Raw genomic sequence first — 20,799 nt, forward strand, 5'->3', positions numbered from 1 at the left:
ATCTCGGCGCGGCGTGTACTTCGTAGGTCCATCATGACCGCCACCAGCTCTCTGGGCGACAAATTATCATCCATCACAAAAGGATTTCTCAGTGGAACAGAAGATGAATTCTGGACAAGCGAGTATGGCCGAGTCTCTGCCCGGTACAACAGCGCATACACAACGATGAACTCAACACTCCGAGAAGCCAAATTCGAGTACTTCTTCCTGGGCCGAGAAACCTTTTATCCGCTTGATAAACGTCTTTCAAGATCCGTCGAGGCACTCTCCCAAGCCATAGGAGGACTGCGAAGTGCACTCGAAAACCAATTCACTTTACTCAGGGAGGTCCCCAACCTGGAAGATACCTTCCCTTCACCGAAGCCTACAGGGATAACATCCACCTTGACACGAGCCCTTTCTGCATATATTGATGGTGGAGGTCAAACATTGTCTGACATCGATGAATCTGGAGAGAGCGAGGAAGAACGGCTGGCGGCGAGAAACAAATCGGATACCGCTCTTGACACAGCCCCCGCTTTCCAGGAGCCTTCCGACATCTTTGCCCTCTTCATCAATATGCTTGGCCCGTCAATCAAGTCGCTGGCTCATACGCTATCAGAAATCCTGCGTGAGCCTGCATTTGGACAGGATCCGAACAAAGATATCGCGGTGAACGAACAATTGAGGGAGAGCCTTCGCGATGCTCTGAATCTTTACAATAATGCAAGGTCGGAGTCGTTACAGGAGCTTTACCGTACCATTCAGATCGGACGTGCTAGATCTGAGAAGATCCAAGCGGATATAGAAGAAGTTGCTGCAGCCTGTGGGCATTTCTCCTTCAGTTTACAAGCTGTAGCTGAAGAGACTGATGCATATTTGGATGTACTAGAGGACATCAGGTACACGACTGAGACGGCCCCACGCTCATGGAGTTGGCTCAAATTTTGGAGGTACTTCAGCCGGACTGGACCTTCAGACAAAGACAGGGTTGAAGATCCGGAACGTGAGAGCTTGATACAAAGACCACCTGTGCCGAGATTGCGGAAATCTCAAATGCCCAAAGGTATTCCAGATACAATGGTCGCACGCCGAGATACCTTCAACTGGGATGCTGCCCCACAATCCAGCAGAGTCAAAAGAAGAGTCGCTCAGAAAATGCTCAAGATTTCTCGATTCATTGTGAGAGAGGACATACTTTTTGGTATCAAAGTTGGCATTGGTGCTCTTCTCTGGGCCATGCTTGCTTTCATACCAAGCACAAGACCTATTTACCAGACATGGAGAGGTGAATGGGGCCTCCTTTCCTTCATGATCGTGGCGGCCATGACAACTGGCTCAGCGAATACGACTGGAACGGCCAGATTCAAGGGTACCCTCATTGGTGCAGCCTTTGCTGTGGTGTGCTGGACTGTCAGCCAAGGTAATGGCATTGCCCTGGTGTTTTTGGGTGGCCTTGTAGCTTTGTTCAACTTCTACGTAATTCTGGTCATCAAAAAGGCTCCGCTGGGTAGAATTGCTTTGTTAGCATACAACGTGAGCACCCTTTACGCCTACAGCATCTCGCAAGATGTTGACGATGACGACGATGACGAGGGAGGGTCCAACCCCCTGATTTTGGACATTGCCTGGCATCGAGTTGTTGCGGTCACTCTAGGCATCCTATGGGGTATTGTTGTTTGCCGAGTCCTCTGGCCGATTTCTGGTCGAAAGAAGTTCCGCGAAGGACTTTCTGTCTTGTATCTCCAGATGGGTCTCATATGGAAGCGTGGCCCTCTTACTGTGTCGCTCACTAAGGATAGCACACATAATAACACGCTTGACTACATGCGTGAGGGCGAACAGGCGGCTCTTCAACGATATGGTAGGCACTCACTGCTACGTCATTCTTCGTCACGCTAACTCTATGACAGCCTTTAAACTTGCGAGCCTGCGAACGGCTGCGAAGTCTGAATTTGAGCTTCGCGGTCCATTCCCAGACGCAGCATATGGGCGCATTATGCGTTCCACCAAAAACATGCTTAATGGTTTCTATGCGATGCGTCTCATCACATCAAAACGCAATCAATTAACAGAAGGCGAGCGGGCATTGTTAGAGTACACAAGCACTGAGAGAGCTCTCCTTTGTCAGCGCATATGTCACGTCTTTCAAGTTATCGCTTCGTGCCTTATGCTAGAATACCCCTTGACCGATGCCATCCCTACGGTTGAGAACAACAAGGATCGACTCTTGGGGAAAATCTACCAATTCCGCAAGGAGCACATGAGTACGGATCTTTTGGGCAACGAGCCCCCTCTGGTTGTTCAAGAGAGTGATTATGCTTTGCTGTACGCATACACACTCGTTACGCTACAAGTGGCAGCTGAATTAAACAAGGTGAGGGCCGAGATTGAAGCCCTGTATGGAGTTCTACACGAGGAAGCTCTGCTGCTGCAGTAGAGGAGGAAGGCTTGTTAAAGAGGAGGTAAATGGGCCTTTGCATACTTAGCTATTCATGATACCAGACTTCTATGTTCATCGCGTGGTGAGTTGGTACGTTTTCAGTGCCCTGTGTATTCTTGTGCATAGGTAAATAAAAACTAGCATTTTATGATATGAGGTTTAAATATTACTGCTCTTTGTGATTATCGAAAGCTACCAATGTTCGTCTGGGTTGTCCGTCACACCCATCATTACCCTGTATGCCCCTTAATCCCCTGACGCCATGAATTATCGATAGCAGCAACTAAATAATATTTAGATCTGGACGTCTAATCTAAACTGTACATTCCCTTAACCTGCCCAAGCGACCGACATCATACTCGACCCATCGAGCGATTCCCTTGCGTCCTGCTACGAGCACACTGCCTGGGTTCATTACATGACACCCCTCGTATGTGACGCAAAACGGCGGGGCTGTTGTGTCGAGCAAGACCATGGCTGTGGGTAGTGGGTACAGATGCAATGCTGAGGAGTAGTCCCAGTGAACGGGGCGAATAGACTGGCGGAATGGTGCGAGGTAGCCTTGATCAAGAATAGTCTTGACAAGTTTCTGGGCTGCATGAACGTCGTGAGGAATAAGAGGTGTGACGGGCGAGGCGGTAGCAGCAGCGGTAGGATCATCATGATGAGCAGAATCGATATCCATCGGCTGAACATCTTCGGGAGGGGCAGCGCTTGAACCTGGGGCCTGTTCTCCACTGGCATCCTTGGTCTTGGGTTTTAAACGGACAGAGGCTCGACGCAAACGAGCAGATACATCATCTCTAAAGAAGACAAGTTCGTGGTTGGGGCCGAATAAACTGATTCGGCTCGGGTTCGAGGTCCATACGGCAGTGCCATTTGACTTCCCTCCCGCCTCCGCATTGGCTGTCGCAAAGGCTCGACGTATTCTCGACGTGAACATGTCTGGCACTTGCTTCCGAGGCAAAGGAACAGATGCGCCAGCTGTAAAGGACGAGACCCAGGCGTCATTGTCTCCGGGAACAAAGACGAAGGTGGACGATTGGAGCAGGGTTGGAAAGTCTCCCAGGGTTGAAGCCAGGGCATCAAAGTATTCTTTGTATTCGATACTTCCGCCACTGCCTCCCCGTGCCAAAACAGCGTACTGAGTGAAGTTACCCATCAGCACGAATGTTAGAGGCGTTGAACCTTCAGGTTCTGAGGCATATCCTGAGAGGATCTTGCGTAATGCTTGGAGAGTTCGTGGTTGATCGAGGTTCAGCTCGCCAATAACAACGACACGCCCACGTGATGGTGCACTATCATCCTCTGCTCCGCTGCGTAGAAGGCGCCTTTCGAGCCTGCGCATCTTGGTACCCACGGCACGCTCGCTGCCTACACCCAGGAAATCGATCCAGCCAAAGCCTCCTCCTATGGTCTGTTCCTGACCCCCGTCGGGTCCGCTGATGCCCAGAGTCGCTTGACGACGTTCACATGGGGGCTGACCTATAAAGAAGCCTTGGAAACGGCCGCCCAGTGTACCTCCAACGCCGCTACTGCCGCTCAGACCCGTGCCCACGGATTCGTCTTCTTCTTCATAGACACCGTCAACCAGCACGATCATGCCGGGACAAAACCATGCTGAATCATCCGGGATAGCTACCGCCTGGGATAAGTCCAAAGCAATAGTACCAGTCAGGTCGCTGATGGCAAGATCGCCGGTAGGAAGGAGAACCAGGAGCCCTAGTAGCATATGGCTGCTGCCATGGCGACCAAGGAGGTTCGCGACTGGGGTGAGTTTAAGTGAATGCTGGTTGGATAGGGAACGACTGAGGCTTTGTCTTCGAGAGGAGGAGACTGCGGAGGACTGGAAGGTTTCGTTTCGGAGAAGACGCTGGTGAATTACATTGTATCGATTTCGGAAAACCGTCGTTTTGTGTGATGCCGGTGGTAGTAATGAAGGCGTTGCAGTATCCCTGGGAAATGTTAGTCGCAAATTCAGTTGATCCACCGAATAGGCCGACTATACTGACTTTTCAAAGTGCTTTTTGCCAACGTTGTATATGAATCTGGGTTGGTCATATGCGTTTATGACTTTGAGCCATGCCCGAGGATCGTTCGTCTCGCTTTCGTCTTGCTCCTCGTCCACACCAAGTCCCGACATGCCAAAGCTTGTGTTGCTATCCTCTCTCCTGATTTCTGCCGGCCTTAGTCCTAACCGTGTGTTCAAGGTCTCGTTGTCTTTGAGATCAAGCATACTATCCCCACGTGGCAGTCCTCTTGCTGGGCCAGTGATTCTGCCGCCACTCATGTTACCCTCAAGGGTTTTGAGGATTTCCTGGAGCTCTTTACTCGAGCCCTCGACAATGACGCCCCCATTGCGGTTTTTCCAGCTTCTGGCAACCTCTTCCAGAACCCGTTCGGCCAAACCTTCTTCACGCCATCCTGAACCACAATGCCTTCCAATGAAGGAAGCTAGTTCTTGAAGTGCAGAGGATGTCAAGGTCAAAGAATGTTTTTTCGTAAATGTACGGAAAGCGAGCGGTCGAAGTGTCGGAGGAGGGAGTATGATCGGTAATATTGCAGCCTTGGGGGCATTGACGGCGAATGGCTTCAGTGGATGGATTGGGGTACCGAAGGCGGGAGATGAAGACGGTATCGCAGACGACGGAGGGACCGCCCCTCGTTGTTTTCGGAATATAGGAGCTGGTGTTTTATCCATGATCTGTACCGCTAGCTTGGCATCGCAGAGAAAGGAAAGAGAAAGAAAATGAAAATGAAAAAGGATTCAACTTTCTGTATATGAAATCAACGTTGCTTGCTAATTGAATTTCGTATATGGTACTCTGGTTGATTTGCCTACTAAGGTATCTACCTCAGTACATTGTGCCTCGTTGCGCAGGTCGTCTTGAAGGGTTCGCACTGACCGCGTTGACGCGTTTAATTGACTCGTTTGATACATATACCCTCCATAGGCATATATCGCGTTTCACTAGGGTCCTGCGAATGACCTCATTCTCGATCAAGGTCGAGTCAACGCAATGATAGCTTCATTGCACCGGACACAGTAGTAAAATCGATTTGAATTCCAAAATACCACCAAAATGATAGTGTCATCATTTCGATATACTGCTCGGCATATGGCTGTACCTATTAGAGCCATATCTAGTCTTTCTAGCAACCCTAAAATTGTTTGTGTTCAACACCCAAGCCGGTACCACTTCAACAACACGCTGACCATGCTGTAGAAAGTTGTGAAGAATCCCAAATCTCCTTTCACAAACTACTTGAGCTATCTCGAGAAAGAACCGCCGGATGAGCGCCTAGCAATTGGGACTACTAGCGAACTCCCTCCCACTCCTCAGTCCTTCACTGAGAATAAGGCCTTCGTTAAGATTCTCAACGAGGTGATAACCGAGTACGGCCACCAAGACGAGGATCTTGTGAATCAAGCACGCGCATTTGCCAGTCCGGGAGGCTTCAATCTAGGCTCAGGCGGTGCCTTTTTCTCACAAAAACGACCCAATAGAGGCGGATCTCGCAAGCAGAGATCTGGAGGGGGAGCTGGAGGCGACAGTGCAGGAGGTGCCAGTGCTCAGGGAGGAGCTGGTGGTGGTGGAAGAGGAGGATATGTGCACCTCAGCGACCGAAGGAATCCCCCCGACTTTGGACGCATTGCATGGCCTGAGGATATCCTGGGAAGCGTTGAAGTGGACGGCAATGGTACCATCATCGGCAAGGTACAGCCAAGTGGAACGTACCGTATTCTGACGAACGAGGGAATGTAAGTCTAGAAGACACGAATACAGGCACGTCAAGTCGCTAACAAGTTTCCAAGCCTGGGACTTAGCCCATTCTTACAAACAAAGTTGGTAGAGAGACTAAAACAAGAAGAAGCCAAACAAAATTCAACAAGTTAGTGGAAACAAGAATATTCATAGCCTTGTTGAACAAAGAAAATTCGACTGAGGGAGACAATTGCGATCAGGAGTTCTGAAAACCGGAAGAGAACGGCCTATGTATCATGGCTGTAAGTAGAGATGAGTGTGGCGTTTGTCAGATGTAACGGCTCTTGAGACCAAAACCATGCTTGCATATGCAGACACGGCCCAATGCATGACAAGTTTGCATGGAGGACTGTTGGCTGGTAACTCGAATGGGTCAATAAATACTTAATTACGCACGATGTTGTGGTTCAACATCGGATGTTTTTGGTTATAGAAACAGATTCTTATTCGACAACTCGTAAGTCTATGTCGGTCGGTAGAGTTTTGAGAATTGATTTGTTGGGAATTTCAACGCCATGAGCATATTAAGTGAGTGTTAGTTGTTGTTGGTCCAGGTTGCCAGGGTTAAAATAGGCATGCAAAGCTTGGCCTTTAGCTACTTCTATTTACTGCTTCATGTTTCTTATTTTGATTTGTATATATTATATCTTATGAACTAGGATATTGTTACAGATATGAATACATATAACTCAGGGCTTGTATGAGTACTAACATTTCTGACCTCGGCAACCTGTAGGACAGTGAAGACTACTTAGGTAGTAGGTAATGGCTATGGGCTGATTGACACGACTACGCACCAGCAAGACACCAATAGTTTTGTCAACTGTTCTCTGGGTGACAGGTCAGACAACAGGAATGGATGTAACAAATGGGGAGAAAGGTACCTCCCTTCAGTCCTCTGGTAAAGCATAAAGCGAGGAATAGATATATAATAAACTCCAAGTGAAATAATCAAGATCTATCTATTCTGCTACGTGTTCTTATGACAACTATTAACACCCAATCCTATCCATACCTTACCAAATCACCATTGTTATTATAAAGCGTTGATAATAACAGAGTCATTAACTTAGTAGCCCATGTCTGAGGTGGTTCCACTGACCTGACCCCTCCACAACACCTAGTGACGACTACCTACCTTAAGGCATGGAATCTACCCCAGCCCAGCCCGGTCAGTCGAGCTCTGCAACTTCGACACCACTAACGAATACCTAACACAACATCACGATACGCGATTAGAATAACCTAACCCGTCACCTACCTCCTCCATTTCGCCGCTTCATTTCCACCCGCTCTTCTCTTTCACATCAAACCACCCCGCGCTCGCTTCGTCAATACCACTATCCCTGCAGTCGCACCCAGTTCCTGACAGCCGAACCAAAAGCTCTGCAGCTCCGAAAACCCCGCCGACCGATCACTTTTCGACCTGGCCCGCCTTGACCTTGGGTCAGGGCATCGCATCGCCATGGCTCCCCGAGGTTTCGAGGACGAGGAGCTTACCATTTCCCTATCCTCCTCCCACGTTCGTCGCCCTCAACAGCAGCAGCAGCAGCAACAGTCACAGCAGCAGCACGCTTCTAATGATGCCCCTGCACCCGGTTCCCGCCCCGCTGATGCGCCGCTCAAGGAGAGGATCAAGACAGAACAGCGCATCGGCGCCTACAAGGTCCTGCGAACTCTAGGCGAAGGCTCCTTTGGAAAGGTCAAGCTCGCTATTCACAATGGAACCGGCCAGCAGGTTGCCCTCAAAATCATCGCCAGAAAGAAGCTTATCAGCCGTGATATGGCTGGGCGTGTTGAGCGTGAGATTGAATACTTACAACTCCTACGCCATCCTCATATCATCAAACTGTACGTTGCGCGCCAAACGTTGGTTAAATGCAGTGGTGTCCCTGTAACTGACAACAATCTTCTAGATTCACCGTTATCAAGACACCCAATGAAATAATCATGGTCCTCGAATATGCTGGCGGCGAGCTCTTCGACTACATTGTTCAGCATGGCCGCATGAAGGAACCTGAGGCTCGCCGTTTCTTTCAGCAGATGCTTTGTGCCGTCGAATATTGTCATCGACACAAAATTGTTCACCGTGACTTAAAGCCCGAGAATTTGCTACTCGACGAAAACCTCAACGTCAAAATCGCCGATTTCGGCCTAAGCAATATTATGACCGACGGTAACTTTCTCAAGACCAGCTGTGGCAGTCCCAATTATGCTGCTCCTGAAGTCATTGGTGGCAAGTTGTATGCTGGTCCCGAAGTCGATGTGTGGAGCTGCGGTGTTATTCTTTATGTTCTTTTGGTTGGTCGACTTCCCTTCGACGATGAACACATTCCCAGTTTGTTTGCCAAGATTGCAAAGGGCACATACAGCATACCGCAATGGATGCCTACTGGCGCTGCAAACCTCATCAAGAAGATGCTGGTGGTGAACCCCGTGCATCGTGCTACAATTGAGGATATCCGAGCCGATCCCTGGTTCACCACCGATCTGCCCGCTTACCTTCAACTTCCCGTTGAAGAATTCTTCAACACTGGTGTTGATCCAAACAAAGCCATTAGGAAGAACGACATCGCGCCTAATGCTTCAGAAAAGGTTCAAGAGAGATTGCATAATGAGGTCACTGAAAAGATCAGTAAGACTATGGGTTATGGTAAGAGTGATGTAGAGGAGGCGCTGCAGGCTGCCGAACCGTCGGCAATCAAGGACGCCTACATGATTGTAAGGGAAAACAAGATGATGCAAGTGAACCGTGAGTTCCTCTCTCTTTTCGTCACTAATCTCTCGACGTATTGAAACTGATTTAGATAATCCTGAAGCCCTTCTAGCAGAGCCCGAGGGATCAAGCCCCATGCTAAGCATGTCTTCTGCCCGCTCAACGACTTCTCAAGCTACCACCACCCCTCGCCCATACGTTAGTAAGGTCGGTATCTTGCCTTCAAGTTTACCAGCTTACCACAAGGACTATATGGAGCGGGAGAAGGCTGGTAGCGTCGAAAACTCACCACCTAAAGTGCTCATCAACGATGAACCCCCCAGCAACAGGACAGATGCTGAAAAGGAAGAGACGGCGCGCCGTTTACGGCCCCATTCGAGAAGCCAATTGCGAATGGACGAAGCCAACACAAGGCCTCAAGGGATGACCCCTATTAACCCCCCTAAAAAGAATAAGCCAGTCCGTTGGCAGTTCGGCATCCGATCACGTAATTCGCCATGGGAAGCCCTTCTGTGCATCCACAAGGCACTTCATAAATTGGGCGCGACATACATCCCTGATGAAGATTATGAAACAAGAACTGCAGAGGAGCGAGCTGAAGCTTCTGGTGAAGGTAGCTTTGCGGATTCCCACGATAATGACCGGGGCTCAAGTTCAAGTATCGATCCTAAGAAACGTTACAATCTTCCCGCAGATCCTTGGCACATCAATGTGCGCTGGGATACTTCTGGTTGGTTCCCAGATCTCTTGTCCCTGAATTATCAGAACTGACATCCTTCCAGCCATCAAGAAGAAGGCGGCCAGCGTTCCTGGCACTCCCAGCTCGCCGAGCACACCAGAGGGTCAACATCACCCCAAAGAGCCTTTCGTTGCGCTACATATGGACATACAAATTTACGAAATGGAACATGGTGTGTACTTGGTCGACTTCAAGTGCTCTGGATACGAGACAGCCCATGGCCGACTGCTCGAGGAGAAAGATGTCACCAGTCCCTTTCCCTTCCTGGACATGGCCGCCAAATTGATCATGCAACTGGCCGAGGCTGATTGAGAAACGTCGTTTTGAAAGAGGTACTGACATTCCAAACTGACATCAATGGGCACGATACGTTTGGCTGCGAGCATACTAGCTCTGCTTCTTACCCTGCCAGACGGTTATATGAATACACACATTCGAATTCATGAAATAGCAAGTGATCTACTGCCTGGGTTCCAGCAGATTTGCAGTCATTACTGTACCAAACGAAACGAATCTAATGGACATGTTGGTGATGTAACACCATGGACATCAGACGGCAACCAAGAGTATGAGTCTCATTGCTCGGCTTCTAATTTTCCATTCCAGCTTGATAACGAGCGTGTTATTGTTTTAACTTTCATGTTTGGGCTACATAGATACATTACGCTGATACGATTTTGGACCAACCAGTCCGCCATCCCGCATTCAATGTTTTCTCTTCCTTTTCATAGTTCCGGCTGAATTGTTGGTCAGGCGCAGGATGTCTATGCTGCACAACAGGATGTACTGTAGATGAACCAAACACAAACAAACATGTGTAATGATGTGCATATAGTTGCTTATAATCATTGTGTAGAGCATGATCACGGTCTTGAAAACTTTTCATGATGTTTTGTTGCTTCATAACTGGTAGTATATATCAAGGCAGATGCTTGCCGTATGCAAAGTAATATAGCGATTAAAAATCGGAAAACAGTAGTGTGATATCAAAATGCCCCAAAGACAAAGAACTTGGCGCTCTTCTTTTTTTGCGCCCCGACAACAACCTTCGGTCATTTCTCAACCCATGTTGATCTTTATTCATTCATGTCCTCAATTGCTGTCCACATCACCCTCGCCAGCGGTGATTTATTTGAACTGTTCCTCAGTCACACCGGCGCCCATAGCAGCCGTGGAGCTGATGCCACCTGTAACCATCTTTTGTAATTCATCAACGTAGGTTGCGCCACTCCACTTCTGGTGCTTAACAACATCGACTTTTTGCTCCATTTCAGGTTCTTGAACGAGCTCGCCGTAAGCGCGCATACCGACAGTGCTATATGCCTTGGCGAACTGGTCGCTGATCAGGGCTGTTGTGTGCAGGCCTGCAAGCGTGATGAACTGCCAGCAGTAGCCAAGCTTAGCCAGACGGCGGATGTAAGTTTCCTGCTCGTCACGAGGCATGGCAGTTTTCCAGTTGAATGATGGAGAAAGGTTATAGGCGAGCCTAGTTATGCCAGTGTCAATGTGAAATTCTGGAGTTTTAGTAGGTTGGTAGAGACTTACTTCTTCTCGGGCCAGACGGCGTGGACACCTTCGGCAAACTCCTTAGCCTGAGCATAGTCGGGCAGCTTAGACTCCATCCAAATAGCGTCGCAATAAGGGGCATAAGCAATAGCTCGGTTCACAGCGCAGTCGCAACCACCCTTGAGACGGAAGTAACCCTCGCGAGTACGGGGGGCATCCCAGTCGAAAAAGATGTCATGGCCAAGGACCTGGCGAGCGATGGCCCTCGCCTCGAGGTTACTCTTGCCTTTTGCTTTGGAAAGATAGTCTCGCTTGAGGCTGGCCTTGTCAGTAGAAGAGCCTGCATCAATGGCAGCAGTCACAGCGTCGTCGAAGCGGCTGAGGTTGGCCTTGGCAAGCCACTCATCTTCAATGCGCTGCAGCTCAACGCCACTCTTGCCAGCACCCTCAGCGGCGATCATGAGGTCGTTGAGAGGCTTGAGAGTAGGGTTTGTAGAGCCGAGGATGAAGGCATGGTCGCGGGGGTCGATATTGGTGGAGAGTAGAGTTGCGGCCTCGGCGTCGGTGCGTGCAATAGCGAGGAGATCGGAGCCTTTCACATGTCAGTTGTGTTCTTGGAGTTTTGGTACCACTACCACCAGCAACAGCAGCATGTGATGATTGGGGAAGTCTGGGGAAGTCAAAACCCACCCATAATGTCAGCCTGTGCGCGAATAGCAACAAGGCGGTTGATGTGCTCCTGAATGGGGACAAGAACCTTGCCTGCCATGTGGCCGCACTTCTTTGTGCCGGGGGCTTGATCCTCAATGTGAATTCCAGCTGCGCCCTTCTCAATGAAGAGCTTGGTGAGCTTCATGACAGCGGTGAGACCACCATGACCAGTATCAGCGTCAGCGACAATGGGGCGAAGATAGTCAATGTTCAAGAGGTTGACACGTTGCGCCTTGGGGACGCTGAGGCGCTCTTGGCGCTGCTTGCGGTCATGGAAAAGTTGGGCCATGAAGAGATGGCCGACCTTGTTGGGAACAGTGGTCTAAGTCTGCGTTAGACAATGCTTATATAGACATGCTTCATGTCCTCCAAACTCACGTAAGGATAGTCAGCCAGGTCGGGACCAGGTTCATCAGAGGCAGAGGCAGTCGATGACGATTGCCAGCCAGAAACATAGACGGTGTCGAGGTACTTGGCCATCTGAGTAACCATTGTAGGTTCTAAGCAGCCGTAGGTGTAGCTGGCATCTCGAGTCTGCGAGGGAAATCGTCAGTATCTCGCTTTATGATGTAACATGTCTTCATCATTGGAGAGACTCACCTCGAAACGGTGCTCAAGGATCTTCCACAACTTCTTCGCCTGGGCATTACTGGCGTAATCGACAGGGAGATATCCGCGTTTGGAGACAATCTGCTCAGCAGTGAAAGGGCGCTTTGTGTGTCGCCATCTTGAGTCGGACCACCAAGCCTTGACAGCCTCAACCTCCTTCTGGAAGAGCTCGTCTTCGATATCAGGGTTGACAGAAGGGTTTGCCATATTTTGTGACGCCATTGCGATCGATGTGTGAGTGAGAGGTATGGAACCTTTTGGGGGAGAGTGCTAAACAATGGGAGGTCTCAGGAAGCAGGTAACTAACTTAGATGGCACAGCACTAAGTAGTAGAGTGAAGTTGGAAAGACGAGAACAATGATGAGTAGATTGAGGAATTGGAAGAAGGGGGAGGAAGAGGGCAGACCATATAATAAGTATATTTTCGGCCGGGAATTAGAGATACCTTACTCTTGAGTCACTCACTGTTGGGTCTCCCGTCCCCCGATATTCCAAAGACCCGTTCCCCATGGATGGATGGGATATGGGATATGCCCCATTGTCATTGTCTCGCTGTCTCTCCGCACCCGGCGCAAGCGTTTCTGAACTTTTTGGTGGAGAAATGGTTTAGCACGCCGGTGTTGATGTAGCGACTTGGAGTCAAATCTTTGATGCAATTGGTAGGTGATGATGATTGATGAACGAAGCTAGGGGAGTGAGAGCTGCTCCTAGCGAAGGGGGCCCAGAACTTGGCGGACCCGCTGTTGATGAGGCGTTAGGTTGGAGAGAAAGAACTGCGCTTCGGCCTTTCATTTTTTTGAGTCACGAGGGTCATTCTATTCTACTTGGGTAAGTACAGTAGGTACTATTCCTTCTATCGAGCAAAGATATGCTGATTCTTGAATAGGTTCTTGAAATCGATAGAGAAACATTACATCAGTTCCTATTGACCATGCCAATCATATCGTCATGACTTGAGAATGTCTGTCTCTCTCTCTCTCTCTCTCTTTCCTCTCTCATATTAATCAGGCTGGGGCTCTGAAATCAAGACCATATCTAAACATCTGCGATTGAATTTCTACTCTAGCTCGGCTTTCCACCGAGCACAAGCCAGGCGCGTTTTCACCTCGGCCATAGTTAGTCTACCTAATCGATGCTTGTCAGATCAGCCTCTCCTATCTGCCGTCACGAGCCGCAATCGAACCCCAGTAAAAGGCGAGAGTGCTTGGAGGTCAGAGGGTACGTACCTCCGGACAGTCACCGAACGCCTCAAAAGGTGACCTACAAGTTACAACAGCCAAAAGAAGCATCGATTCTAGAGGTTCGTTTTGTTCTGTAAACGGAAATTGAAGCCCGTCAAATCAAGACTTGCAGTGTGATCATGATGGGTAACTGGTAAACTGGCTAGACTGGCCATGCATGGGAGTGCATGCGGCCCTGAAGAACCCAGCACAGTTCTGTATCCATGGATCCATGTATGTACATACCTGGACCCGGCCTTGGTATCATGACGTCTTTGCTTATTTTCCGTATCCTTAATAAATTTGCGTACAGTACTTCATGTTCGGCTCAAAGGCTCGACATTCAGCATCCGGAATCCCTCACACAGGTCAAGGAGGCCGAAAGCCGAAAGCCGTAAGTTACGGCCTGTTGTACCTGTCCCAAATTCAAGACGCGGGACTTGGTCTCTACCTAGTCCCATCCTTGCAAAAGCATCACTCACAGTAAAATCTGGGGAAGTTACTTATTCCTCCTCACCTTGGCTCACCTGGGGTTTTGCTCATTATTATCCCACTAACTAAACCTTAATCGCCAAGTTTCAAATGACCGCATTTTGCAGCATCACTACAATCAATCCCTCCCTCTCTTATTCCATCCTGGCGTATGTATATTCTGCAAGATAACTTAGTACCTAACCGCAGGGAGTAAGTAATATGTCTTCAGCATTCATTAGCAAATACAAACAGAAAGGTAAATAAAAGAAGAAGAAGAAAAAGTCAATAGGAGCTACATCCTGAAACAAATAACCCAGCCAGCATACTCTTCTAGGTAGTCAATCAGTTTCTGACTGTGAGTTCTCGGCCTTCCTCCGTCAGCGGATACCCGCCTTGGCCCGGAAGGACGGAACTTGGCCGAATCTTAGGTCCGTCTCCAGCTCCGGAGCAGCGGAGGTTTCTGGCATGTGAAGCCGTGCCCCTCCAAAACTGAAAGCCCATCACTGAGCTCGGCAATCAATGTCCTCATGACGGCCCCTTCAAACTCATACCGATCAATGGATTTCAATATCCACTGCCAGCTCTATAGCTCAGAATAATCACTTTTAGCTTAGTTACCTCGGCCATTTTCTTGCCGAGACTCATCATGGAAAACATCCATCACCACTGACAGTGTGACACCTCACATGCCCCCATCAACCGCTTCGGCTACTACCCGAGGTCAACGGCTTTATCCTTTTTCCGACCTCTTCGTCACTTCGTCATTGCTATATTTTTGTATCAGGCCATCCGTCCATATATAGTTATTTATCATGGAGAAAAGGTTCAGGCTTTCGCATCATTCTTAAGTTTTTGTGCCCAAAATGCATTGCTCTCCCATCGACAGCTTTCACCCCAGGACCCAGCAAAGCAGACAGGTACTGTAACATTCTTAGGGTATCCTATGGATATCGATAGCTACAACGTTCTCCTTTTGCCAAGAGCTTCCTGGTCTACAAAAGCATTGCCCTATGCAGCAAGCAGACCAGCTAGCGTCTTCTCCTCATTCTTCTCAATCGCCCTGATCAATGTCTGATACGGCGTCAGTGCTCCAAGTGCCCTGCGCATGTGTGCGTTGATGATTTGAAGCCCGTAAATGTAACTGGCGTTAACCCATGCGAATCTAAGCCAACGTCAGTGACCCGTGTCTGAGTTTAGTAAGTGCATGTTCAACGTACCCTTCCTTGTTGACGCCTCGGAAGCCGAGACCCTGATTACCGTATTCCGCATCAACTCGGTGAGGATCGACCGGCCGGGTGACATCGTACTTCTCGACCACGACACCGTGGAAATCGACAAAAGCCTTGGTCACCATGAAGAGCCACTTGTAGGCAATTCGCTCTGCTTCCTCCGTGAAGCTATAACGAATCAGACCCGTCCAGGCCAGCATTTGCTGTGGAGGCCAGCCGTAGGGGTAATCCCATTGTCTGTTAGGCCGTTCGAGGCCGACCGCTCCACGCGATTCCTCCGTTCCTGATACCAGGCCGCCGTAAGCCTCGAACTTGGGAAGAGCTTTGCGAACCATTTCAGCCGCTTGCTTGGGAGTTGCAATGCCTGCCCACAGAGCCCAGAGAGTTGTGCACGACTCATACGTGCAGCGTTCACGCTTTGCGGTATCGTAGTCAAAGAACATGCCCTCCTTCTCGTCCCACATCAGCTTGTCCACTGTGAGCTTGCGCCGCTTGGCTCGTCGGTCCCAAGCAGCTGACGACAGAACCTCACCAGGCTGGTAGGGTGTACCGGCGCAAAACTCCTCAGGCATCGTAAGTCTGTCATTGAAAACGCTGCGAATGGTTCGTGCAATGTCAGTCTCATACTTGAACAGGAGAGAGTTGAGATCAATGGTCGCCAGGTTTGCGCAAACCCCCTCAAGGCGGTAGGATGTGTCATGACCCGACTCTCTCACGGCACGGTCGTGCATGAAGTATTCGTCGAGCTCAGGCTCCTCGACTTCGCCGTGGTTGTATGCTCGAACGAATTGTTCGAATGTCATTTTGTGCTTCTTGATATAAGGGTCAAGAATATGCACAAAATGAGTGGCCTCCGTCTCAGGAGGCACTCCACGACCTTCGGGTCGGTATCTCGAGAGACCTGTGCTGGGGTCTAGTCGAGGCTCTGACATCCAAACACTATGATACTCCTTGATGGCGGCTAGAATAGATCGTCGGAGGAATTCCTTGGCATCGGGCTCGTGCTTGATCTTCTCATAAACACGAAGGGCCATGTCAGTCAAGAAAGGAGGCTGCGACCGACAAAGGTAGTAGGATCGAGTAGCGTTCAGTATCTTTCCGTAGTGCTCAATGCAGAAACAGAAATTGATGACCATCGACTTGGCTAGGTCGACGCGATCGTTGATAAGAAGACCTAGAGATGCCATATAACTGTCCCAGCCGTAAAGCTCGTTGAAACGGCCACCTGGGACAACGAAAGGCATGCCCTTGAGAGTCCATCCTGAAGGGTGTTCTGGTTCTGGAACTTCTTGAACATCCACAGCCAGAAGGCCAGGTGCATCGTTCATGTCGCGAACCAAATCAGGGGTAATCTTCTCAGGTAGCATCTGAACGTCCAGACGCATTTCTGGCCTCTCTTCAGAAACTCTCTTGTAGAACTCGTATTGTCTGGGGCATCGATACGGGATATAGATGCGGGGGCGGGGATCGTCTGTCCAATCCTTGGGGTCTCGGGCGGCGATATCCACGGTCGATGCATCAATGCGTCGTGTCAAGTTCTCCCAGAAATGATCACGAATCATGCGGGACAGACGATCGACGGGGTTTTCGTTGAGACGAGCCTCATCCAAAACAATCTGTTTCCGCCCGTACTCTTTTGCCAAGGTCAACTCTTGCAGGAGGTTACTCAACATATACGTCCCGCGGACGTCGAAACGATTATGGCCAGCCGAAGCGGCGGTACGCAGAGAAATGACCTTGGGACCATTATCTTCGATCGTAATTTGCATGTCTCCATCAGTGTCCTCTTGCAGTGAAAGACTTTCCAATGTTGAATCGACTTGGATCAAGAAGCGGCGGTTCTGTTGCGAATTCTCATCTATCGAACATAGAGTTAGTAGAAATACTCGGCTTTACGAAATTGATATTTCTGACCATGGCTGCCGCGTCGAAAAGGCTCTCGGAGATTGACTCTTTCAAAGCGGTGCATCAAACTGTTCTGGTTGCCAAAAAGTCAGTCTACGTCATAATACGAGGGTGGGCAGATACTCACCTGGGAGTAGGTGCGAGTTCGGGGTCCCGCACGGTTCATATGTCGTTCCTCAGTATAGTAGCTTTTGGCATCGTCGAAGACGCCCAGGTCATCAGAACCGCGAGCTTGGTGACCGGAGGGCGCGGCCATGGTGGTTGAGTTACCAACTTATTGTCAGGAGGCAAAGCGGGGTTGTGATGATAGAGCTAAAGTTTAGTAGACTGATTGAGTACTTTAGATGAGCCGGTAAAGTTGTGGCTATATCCAATTGCTTCGACTGGTGATAGCGGGACAGAACGAGGGTGAGTGAGATGGACCAGATACGTAACGTAGGACAGGCCACGAAGAGGTAGGTATAAGAACAATGGAAGGTGAGTAGGTAAGGTTGTAAAGGATTCGTATGGATGAGAACGAGTATGACGGCAGAATATGGGGGCCCTTATAAAAGAGAGGAGACGAGAACAAGGTAGAAGTGGAGAGGAGCGAGAATGAAAAGTGGCGGAGGCAGAGAGAGGAGAGAGCTTGGGTGGAGGAATGGAGCCTGTAGTCCTGGGGTGACGACAGTGATAGCTGACAAAGTGGTTCTCTTAGCTTCCCGCTCTGTTTCTTCTTTTTTGGCGGGCGAGAAATGGGAGACAGTGGAGATGAACAAGAAGGACAAAACAGCAACAACTATGATCAAAGGTTTACGCCGATCTCGCTCACCGAGCCTCTCTGACCTTACCCAACGCTGGGAGTAACCAAGGTAAGGTACATAGGAGAGAAGAAAAGTCCAATAAGGAATGATAGAGCGGTGTGAAGGAGCGTGGGGGTAGCACACCTCAAGCAATTTGCATGCGAGATCTACCTAGGTATGCAGAATTACTGATAGTACTCGGTGAGAGATGGAGGGACTGAATCCAATCCACTGCAAATGACTATGGCTGTATGTATGCACCTGAAAGGAGGTGCCTGGAGGTGCGTGCCTGGACCTGGAGGTGCGTGCCTGGACCTGGAGGTGCAGCGGCAGAGCGGTCCCTTGGTTTGCGGCTCGTCTCAGTTTAGAAATTCCTGCCCCTCACACCCGACCCCTCCATTGGCTTGGATCCTTTTTTATCGTGCCCATGCGCCATGCTTGCCATGCAGCCATGCTAGCCATGGTTGTCCACTGTGATGATATCGCTCCACTCAGAGGGACGAACCCCACGCGCGGGATGCGGTTGACTTACACGACGGGGCTAGGGGCTGGGCTCTCTGCAAACAAACCACATACATAGTGACAAGGCACCTTAGTTAGGTAGTTTGTTCGATTAACGTCCCTTGTGCACCATTCACGCTTCTTCCAAATATGCTTAAACGTCTCCATAACACCAGGCCCTTGGTTTACGATTACCGATACGCTGAAAGCCTTTCCGTCTGTTGTGTGGGGTCGTGTAATGTCAATCAATTATTGGACATGGACGAGGTGAGATGATGCTAGAGTTGAGGTCAAGCTGGACTTTGATATGATCTTGCCGTCGACTACCTTGCCGATGAAGGTAAAGAGCCTAGTGGGCTGGAATTATGTGACTTTCTCTAGTACCCTCCTTGCCTTAGGTATAGTACCTAGATTTCACATGCTTCCCCAATTGCCCACAGGACTATGCTGAGATGCCATGATCCCCTATCAATCCACAGCATCTATCGGCTGGCTGCCTTTTTTGAAAGAAAGAAAGAAAGAAAAAACACTGCATTGTATTGTGCTAAAGCACCTCGTTGTGAGCTTCTAAGTATAAACACCTGAACACAATTGCGGACAGTTTTTGGCGTTTGACGATGAGGCATGTCAGTTGCCCTAGCATCATCATAACAAATCTCAATCACACAGTGGTCCAGACGCCAGTTCTAGAAAAGCCTTGTACACCCCAATGACAGTCGTTTCTTGGTCAAGTGAAACGCAGGCTCTATTGGAAACAATCTCTAAAATACTTCGTGGGTTGGCGCTCTTGTGTTTCTGCCCGTCCATCTCTTCAGGGTATTCAATCCTGCTGTCGCAGCCCAGTATTCATCCTTTTGACGCCTATCCAATGCATAACTCAAGCCCAGTTCATGATCTCGAGGCAATACCGCAGCAACGATAACTACTCGTCGCTCTCGGCTTGGCTTCGACGTGGCATCATTCTCCTTCGCCTCTCTTCTACAACCTCAGGGTCCCAAGTCCCTGCAAATATATCTTCACATTCATCATCATCATCAGAATCAAATTCAACATCCTCTTCCTCACCATCCTTGCCTGGCGTGGCAGTCTCCGCAACATCCTCGTCAATTGCATCCTCCCAGCTCCGGTACGTAACCACTCGTTCCATCTCGAGGATGAATTTCCCAACTTTGTACTTTTGGCCTTGTTCTTTAGCGTCCACATACTTCCAGCCAAGTTTTGTTGAGCATGACCCGCAGTTAATGTCTGCAACGACATGCCATCCTGTCACAAGCTGACGATTCTCACTCTTACCAACTCGGATGTTGCTCAATGTCTGGGCTGCAGGAGGCGCAGGCGGGGCCACGAGAAACGCACGACCGTACCGGCCGGTGAAGCCTTTAGATATGATCTGAGAAGCAAAAGCGACATCGACAGAGCATGTTGAACAACGAAGCGTATTCGGAGATGTACGAGATAATCGACCTCTAGGCGCTTTTGCAAGAATTCCTTCGTTCGGGGGCGAGCTCGCTGGTGTTGTCACCGCTGAAGATGCGACAGATTCTGCTGAACTCGAGGAGACCGAGTGGCGTCGGGAGAAGGGAAGCTTTATGCTGGGCAGCAAGAAAGTAGGGAAAACTGGCTTGGTGGCCGAGATGCCACTCTCGCGAACCATCTCGGCAATGGTCAAGTTTGACGCCTCTTTTGGAGTTTCTGAGTGTAACGTCCTGGAAGAGATGGAAATGCCCTCTCGACTTTTTGGAACTTTCTATCGAAGGCTAGGGGACCCGACCGATCAGGTGTGGGGAGCTGTTCCACTGAAGGCGCCCAGAGCTCCACAGGTGGCGTAAAGTCCTGAGCTTCCAGATGTGACCTGGTAAGTTTTGGTTCTGTCGAAGATGGCATTCGAGACAAAAACGTTGGAGAGAAGATGGCGAAATGGCGCTGCAGTGTCGTGCCAGAGTTCACAAACGGCGGGTTTTCTGGATGGGAGTTTCAAAGATAATCCAGGAAGGGGAGAAGTTTAATATTTAGTACCTAGGGTGTAGGCAGTCATTTATTTGGTCACTCTCCCCGACTCAGCCGGGCAGCGATCACCAGACTCACAACCAGCCCGTGATGAAAGAGGGGCAAAAACAAGTCTCCGTTGGGCAGCGGTTGCGGCGGGCGGGACAATGCAAGGGCCAAAAAGAGGGGCCTCCCAACCAGACCTGCCCGGGAGCTTCCATGCTAGCATCCG

At 49.6% G+C, this 20,799-nt stretch overlaps 7 protein-coding genes across 10 annotated transcripts; 3 read left to right on the forward strand and 4 right to left on the reverse strand.

Moving 5' to 3' along the window:
* On the forward strand, positions 1–2,582 carry FVEG_02615 (hypothetical protein). The gene is made up of 2 exons (XM_018889989.1): positions 1–1,843; positions 1,893–2,582. Exons 1-2 carry the CDS (start codon positions 34–36, stop codon positions 2,417–2,419), a joined length of 2,337 nt encoding a protein of 778 aa, XP_018746234.1. The 5' UTR covers positions 1–33; the 3' UTR covers positions 2,420–2,582.
* FVEG_02614 (DNA polymerase epsilon subunit 2) lies at positions 2,526–6,574 on the reverse strand. The gene is made up of 2 exons (XM_018889988.1): positions 4,435–6,574; positions 2,526–4,377 (listed from the first exon to the last, which is right to left on the reverse strand). Exons 1-2 carry the CDS (start codon positions 5,121–5,123, stop codon positions 2,736–2,738), a joined length of 2,331 nt encoding a protein of 776 aa, XP_018746233.1. The 5' UTR covers positions 5,124–6,574; the 3' UTR covers positions 2,526–2,735.
* On the forward strand, positions 5,438–6,725 carry FVEG_02613 (hypothetical protein). Of its 2 annotated transcripts, XM_018889986.1 has the most exons (3): positions 5,438–5,592; positions 5,650–6,185; positions 6,240–6,725. In XM_018889986.1, exons 1-3 carry the CDS (start codon positions 5,506–5,508, stop codon positions 6,319–6,321), a joined length of 705 nt encoding a protein of 234 aa, XP_018746231.1. In that variant the 5' UTR covers positions 5,438–5,505; the 3' UTR covers positions 6,322–6,725. The 2 variants fall into 2 exon arrangements, with proteins under 2 accessions (XP_018746231.1, XP_018746232.1); XM_018889987.1 differs by having other exon boundaries at positions 5,650–6,725.
* An 80-nt stretch (positions 6,726–6,805) lies between these two features.
* Positions 6,806–10,688, forward strand: FVEG_02612 (CAMK/CAMKL/AMPK protein kinase). Of its 3 annotated transcripts, XM_018889984.1 has the most exons (5): positions 6,806–7,360; positions 7,429–8,040; positions 8,106–8,941; positions 8,997–9,635; positions 9,688–10,688. In XM_018889984.1, exons 2-5 carry the CDS (start codon positions 7,655–7,657, stop codon positions 9,954–9,956), a joined length of 2,130 nt encoding a protein of 709 aa, XP_018746229.1. In that variant the 5' UTR covers positions 6,806–7,360; positions 7,429–7,654; the 3' UTR covers positions 9,957–10,688. The 3 variants fall into 3 exon arrangements, with proteins under 3 accessions (XP_018746229.1, XP_018746228.1, XP_018746230.1); XM_018889983.1 differs by having other exon boundaries at positions 6,806–8,040; XM_018889985.1 differs by having other exon boundaries at positions 6,806–8,040; positions 9,009–9,635.
* Positions 10,508–13,020, reverse strand: FVEG_02611 (isocitrate lyase). Its single transcript, XM_018889982.1, has 5 exons — positions 12,462–13,020; positions 12,240–12,395; positions 11,841–12,183; positions 11,190–11,742; positions 10,508–11,130 (listed from the first exon to the last, which is right to left on the reverse strand). The coding sequence occupies exons 1-5, from the start codon at positions 12,690–12,692 to the stop codon at positions 10,773–10,775; spliced, it is 1,641 nt and encodes a 546-aa protein (XP_018746227.1). The 5' UTR covers positions 12,693–13,020; the 3' UTR covers positions 10,508–10,772.
* Positions 13,021–15,172: 2,152 nt separating this feature from the next.
* Positions 15,173–17,554, reverse strand: FVEG_02610 (neutral trehalase; the record flags this gene model as incomplete). Its single annotated transcript, XM_018889981.1, has 4 exons — positions 15,173–15,326; positions 15,382–17,251; positions 17,308–17,371; positions 17,426–17,554. 4 exons carry the CDS (start codon positions 17,552–17,554, stop codon positions 15,173–15,175), a joined length of 2,217 nt encoding a protein of 738 aa, XP_018746226.1.
* Positions 17,555–19,503: 1,949 nt separating this feature from the next.
* Positions 19,504–20,235, reverse strand: FVEG_02609 (hypothetical protein; the record flags this gene model as incomplete). The annotated part of the gene is made up of 1 exon (XM_018889980.1): positions 19,504–20,235. The coding sequence occupies one exon, from the start codon at positions 20,233–20,235 to the stop codon at positions 19,504–19,506; it is 732 nt and encodes a 243-aa protein (XP_018746225.1).
* Positions 20,236–20,799: the final 564 nt, after the last annotated feature.

This window comes from Fusarium verticillioides, chromosome 5 (genome assembly GCF_000149555.1).
Source record: "Fusarium verticillioides 7600 chromosome 5, whole genome shotgun sequence".
Classification (NCBI taxonomy): Eukaryota; Fungi; Ascomycota; class Sordariomycetes; order Hypocreales; family Nectriaceae; genus Fusarium; species Fusarium verticillioides.

Bases quoted from the DNA above. Each gene is read 5' to 3' on its own strand.
- FVEG_02611 (XM_018889982.1), bottom strand. From the start codon at position 12,692: ATGGCGTCACAAAATATGGCAAACCCTTCTGTCAACCCTGATATCGAA. The intron at 12,184-12,239 runs GTGAGTTTGGAG...ACGCAGACTTAG, and splicing joins ACCTGGCTGACTATCCTTAC to ACCACTGTTCCCAACAAGGT. The intron at 11,131-11,189 runs GTAAGTCTCTAC...TGGCATAACTAG, and splicing joins GCCGTCTGGCCCGAGAAGAA to GCTCGCCTATAACCTTTCTC.
- FVEG_02613 (XM_018889986.1), top strand. From the start codon at position 5,506: ATGATAGTGTCATCATTTCGATATACTGCTCGGCATATGGCTGTACCT. The intron at 5,593-5,649 runs GTTTGTGTTCAA...ACCATGCTGTAG, and splicing joins TTTCTAGCAACCCTAAAATT to AAAGTTGTGAAGAATCCCAA. The intron at 6,186-6,239 runs GTAAGTCTAGAA...CAAGTTTCCAAG, and splicing joins ATTCTGACGAACGAGGGAAT to CCTGGGACTTAGCCCATTCT.
- FVEG_02614 (XM_018889988.1), bottom strand. From the start codon at position 5,123: ATGGATAAAACACCAGCTCCTATATTCCGAAAACAACGAGGGGCGGTC. The intron at 4,378-4,434 runs GTCAGTATAGTC...AACATTTCCCAG, and splicing joins GGCAAAAAGCACTTTGAAAA to GGATACTGCAACGCCTTCAT.
- FVEG_02612 (XM_018889983.1), top strand. From the start codon at position 7,655: ATGGCTCCCCGAGGTTTCGAGGACGAGGAGCTTACCATTTCCCTATCC. The intron at 8,041-8,105 runs GTACGTTGCGCG...ACAATCTTCTAG, and splicing joins CATCCTCATATCATCAAACT to ATTCACCGTTATCAAGACAC. The intron at 9,636-9,687 runs GTTGGTTCCCAG...ACATCCTTCCAG, and splicing joins TGTGCGCTGGGATACTTCTG to CCATCAAGAAGAAGGCGGCC.
- FVEG_02615 (XM_018889989.1), top strand. From the start codon at position 34: ATGACCGCCACCAGCTCTCTGGGCGACAAATTATCATCCATCACAAAA. The intron at 1,844-1,892 runs GTAGGCACTCAC...ACTCTATGACAG, and splicing joins GGCGGCTCTTCAACGATATG to CCTTTAAACTTGCGAGCCTG.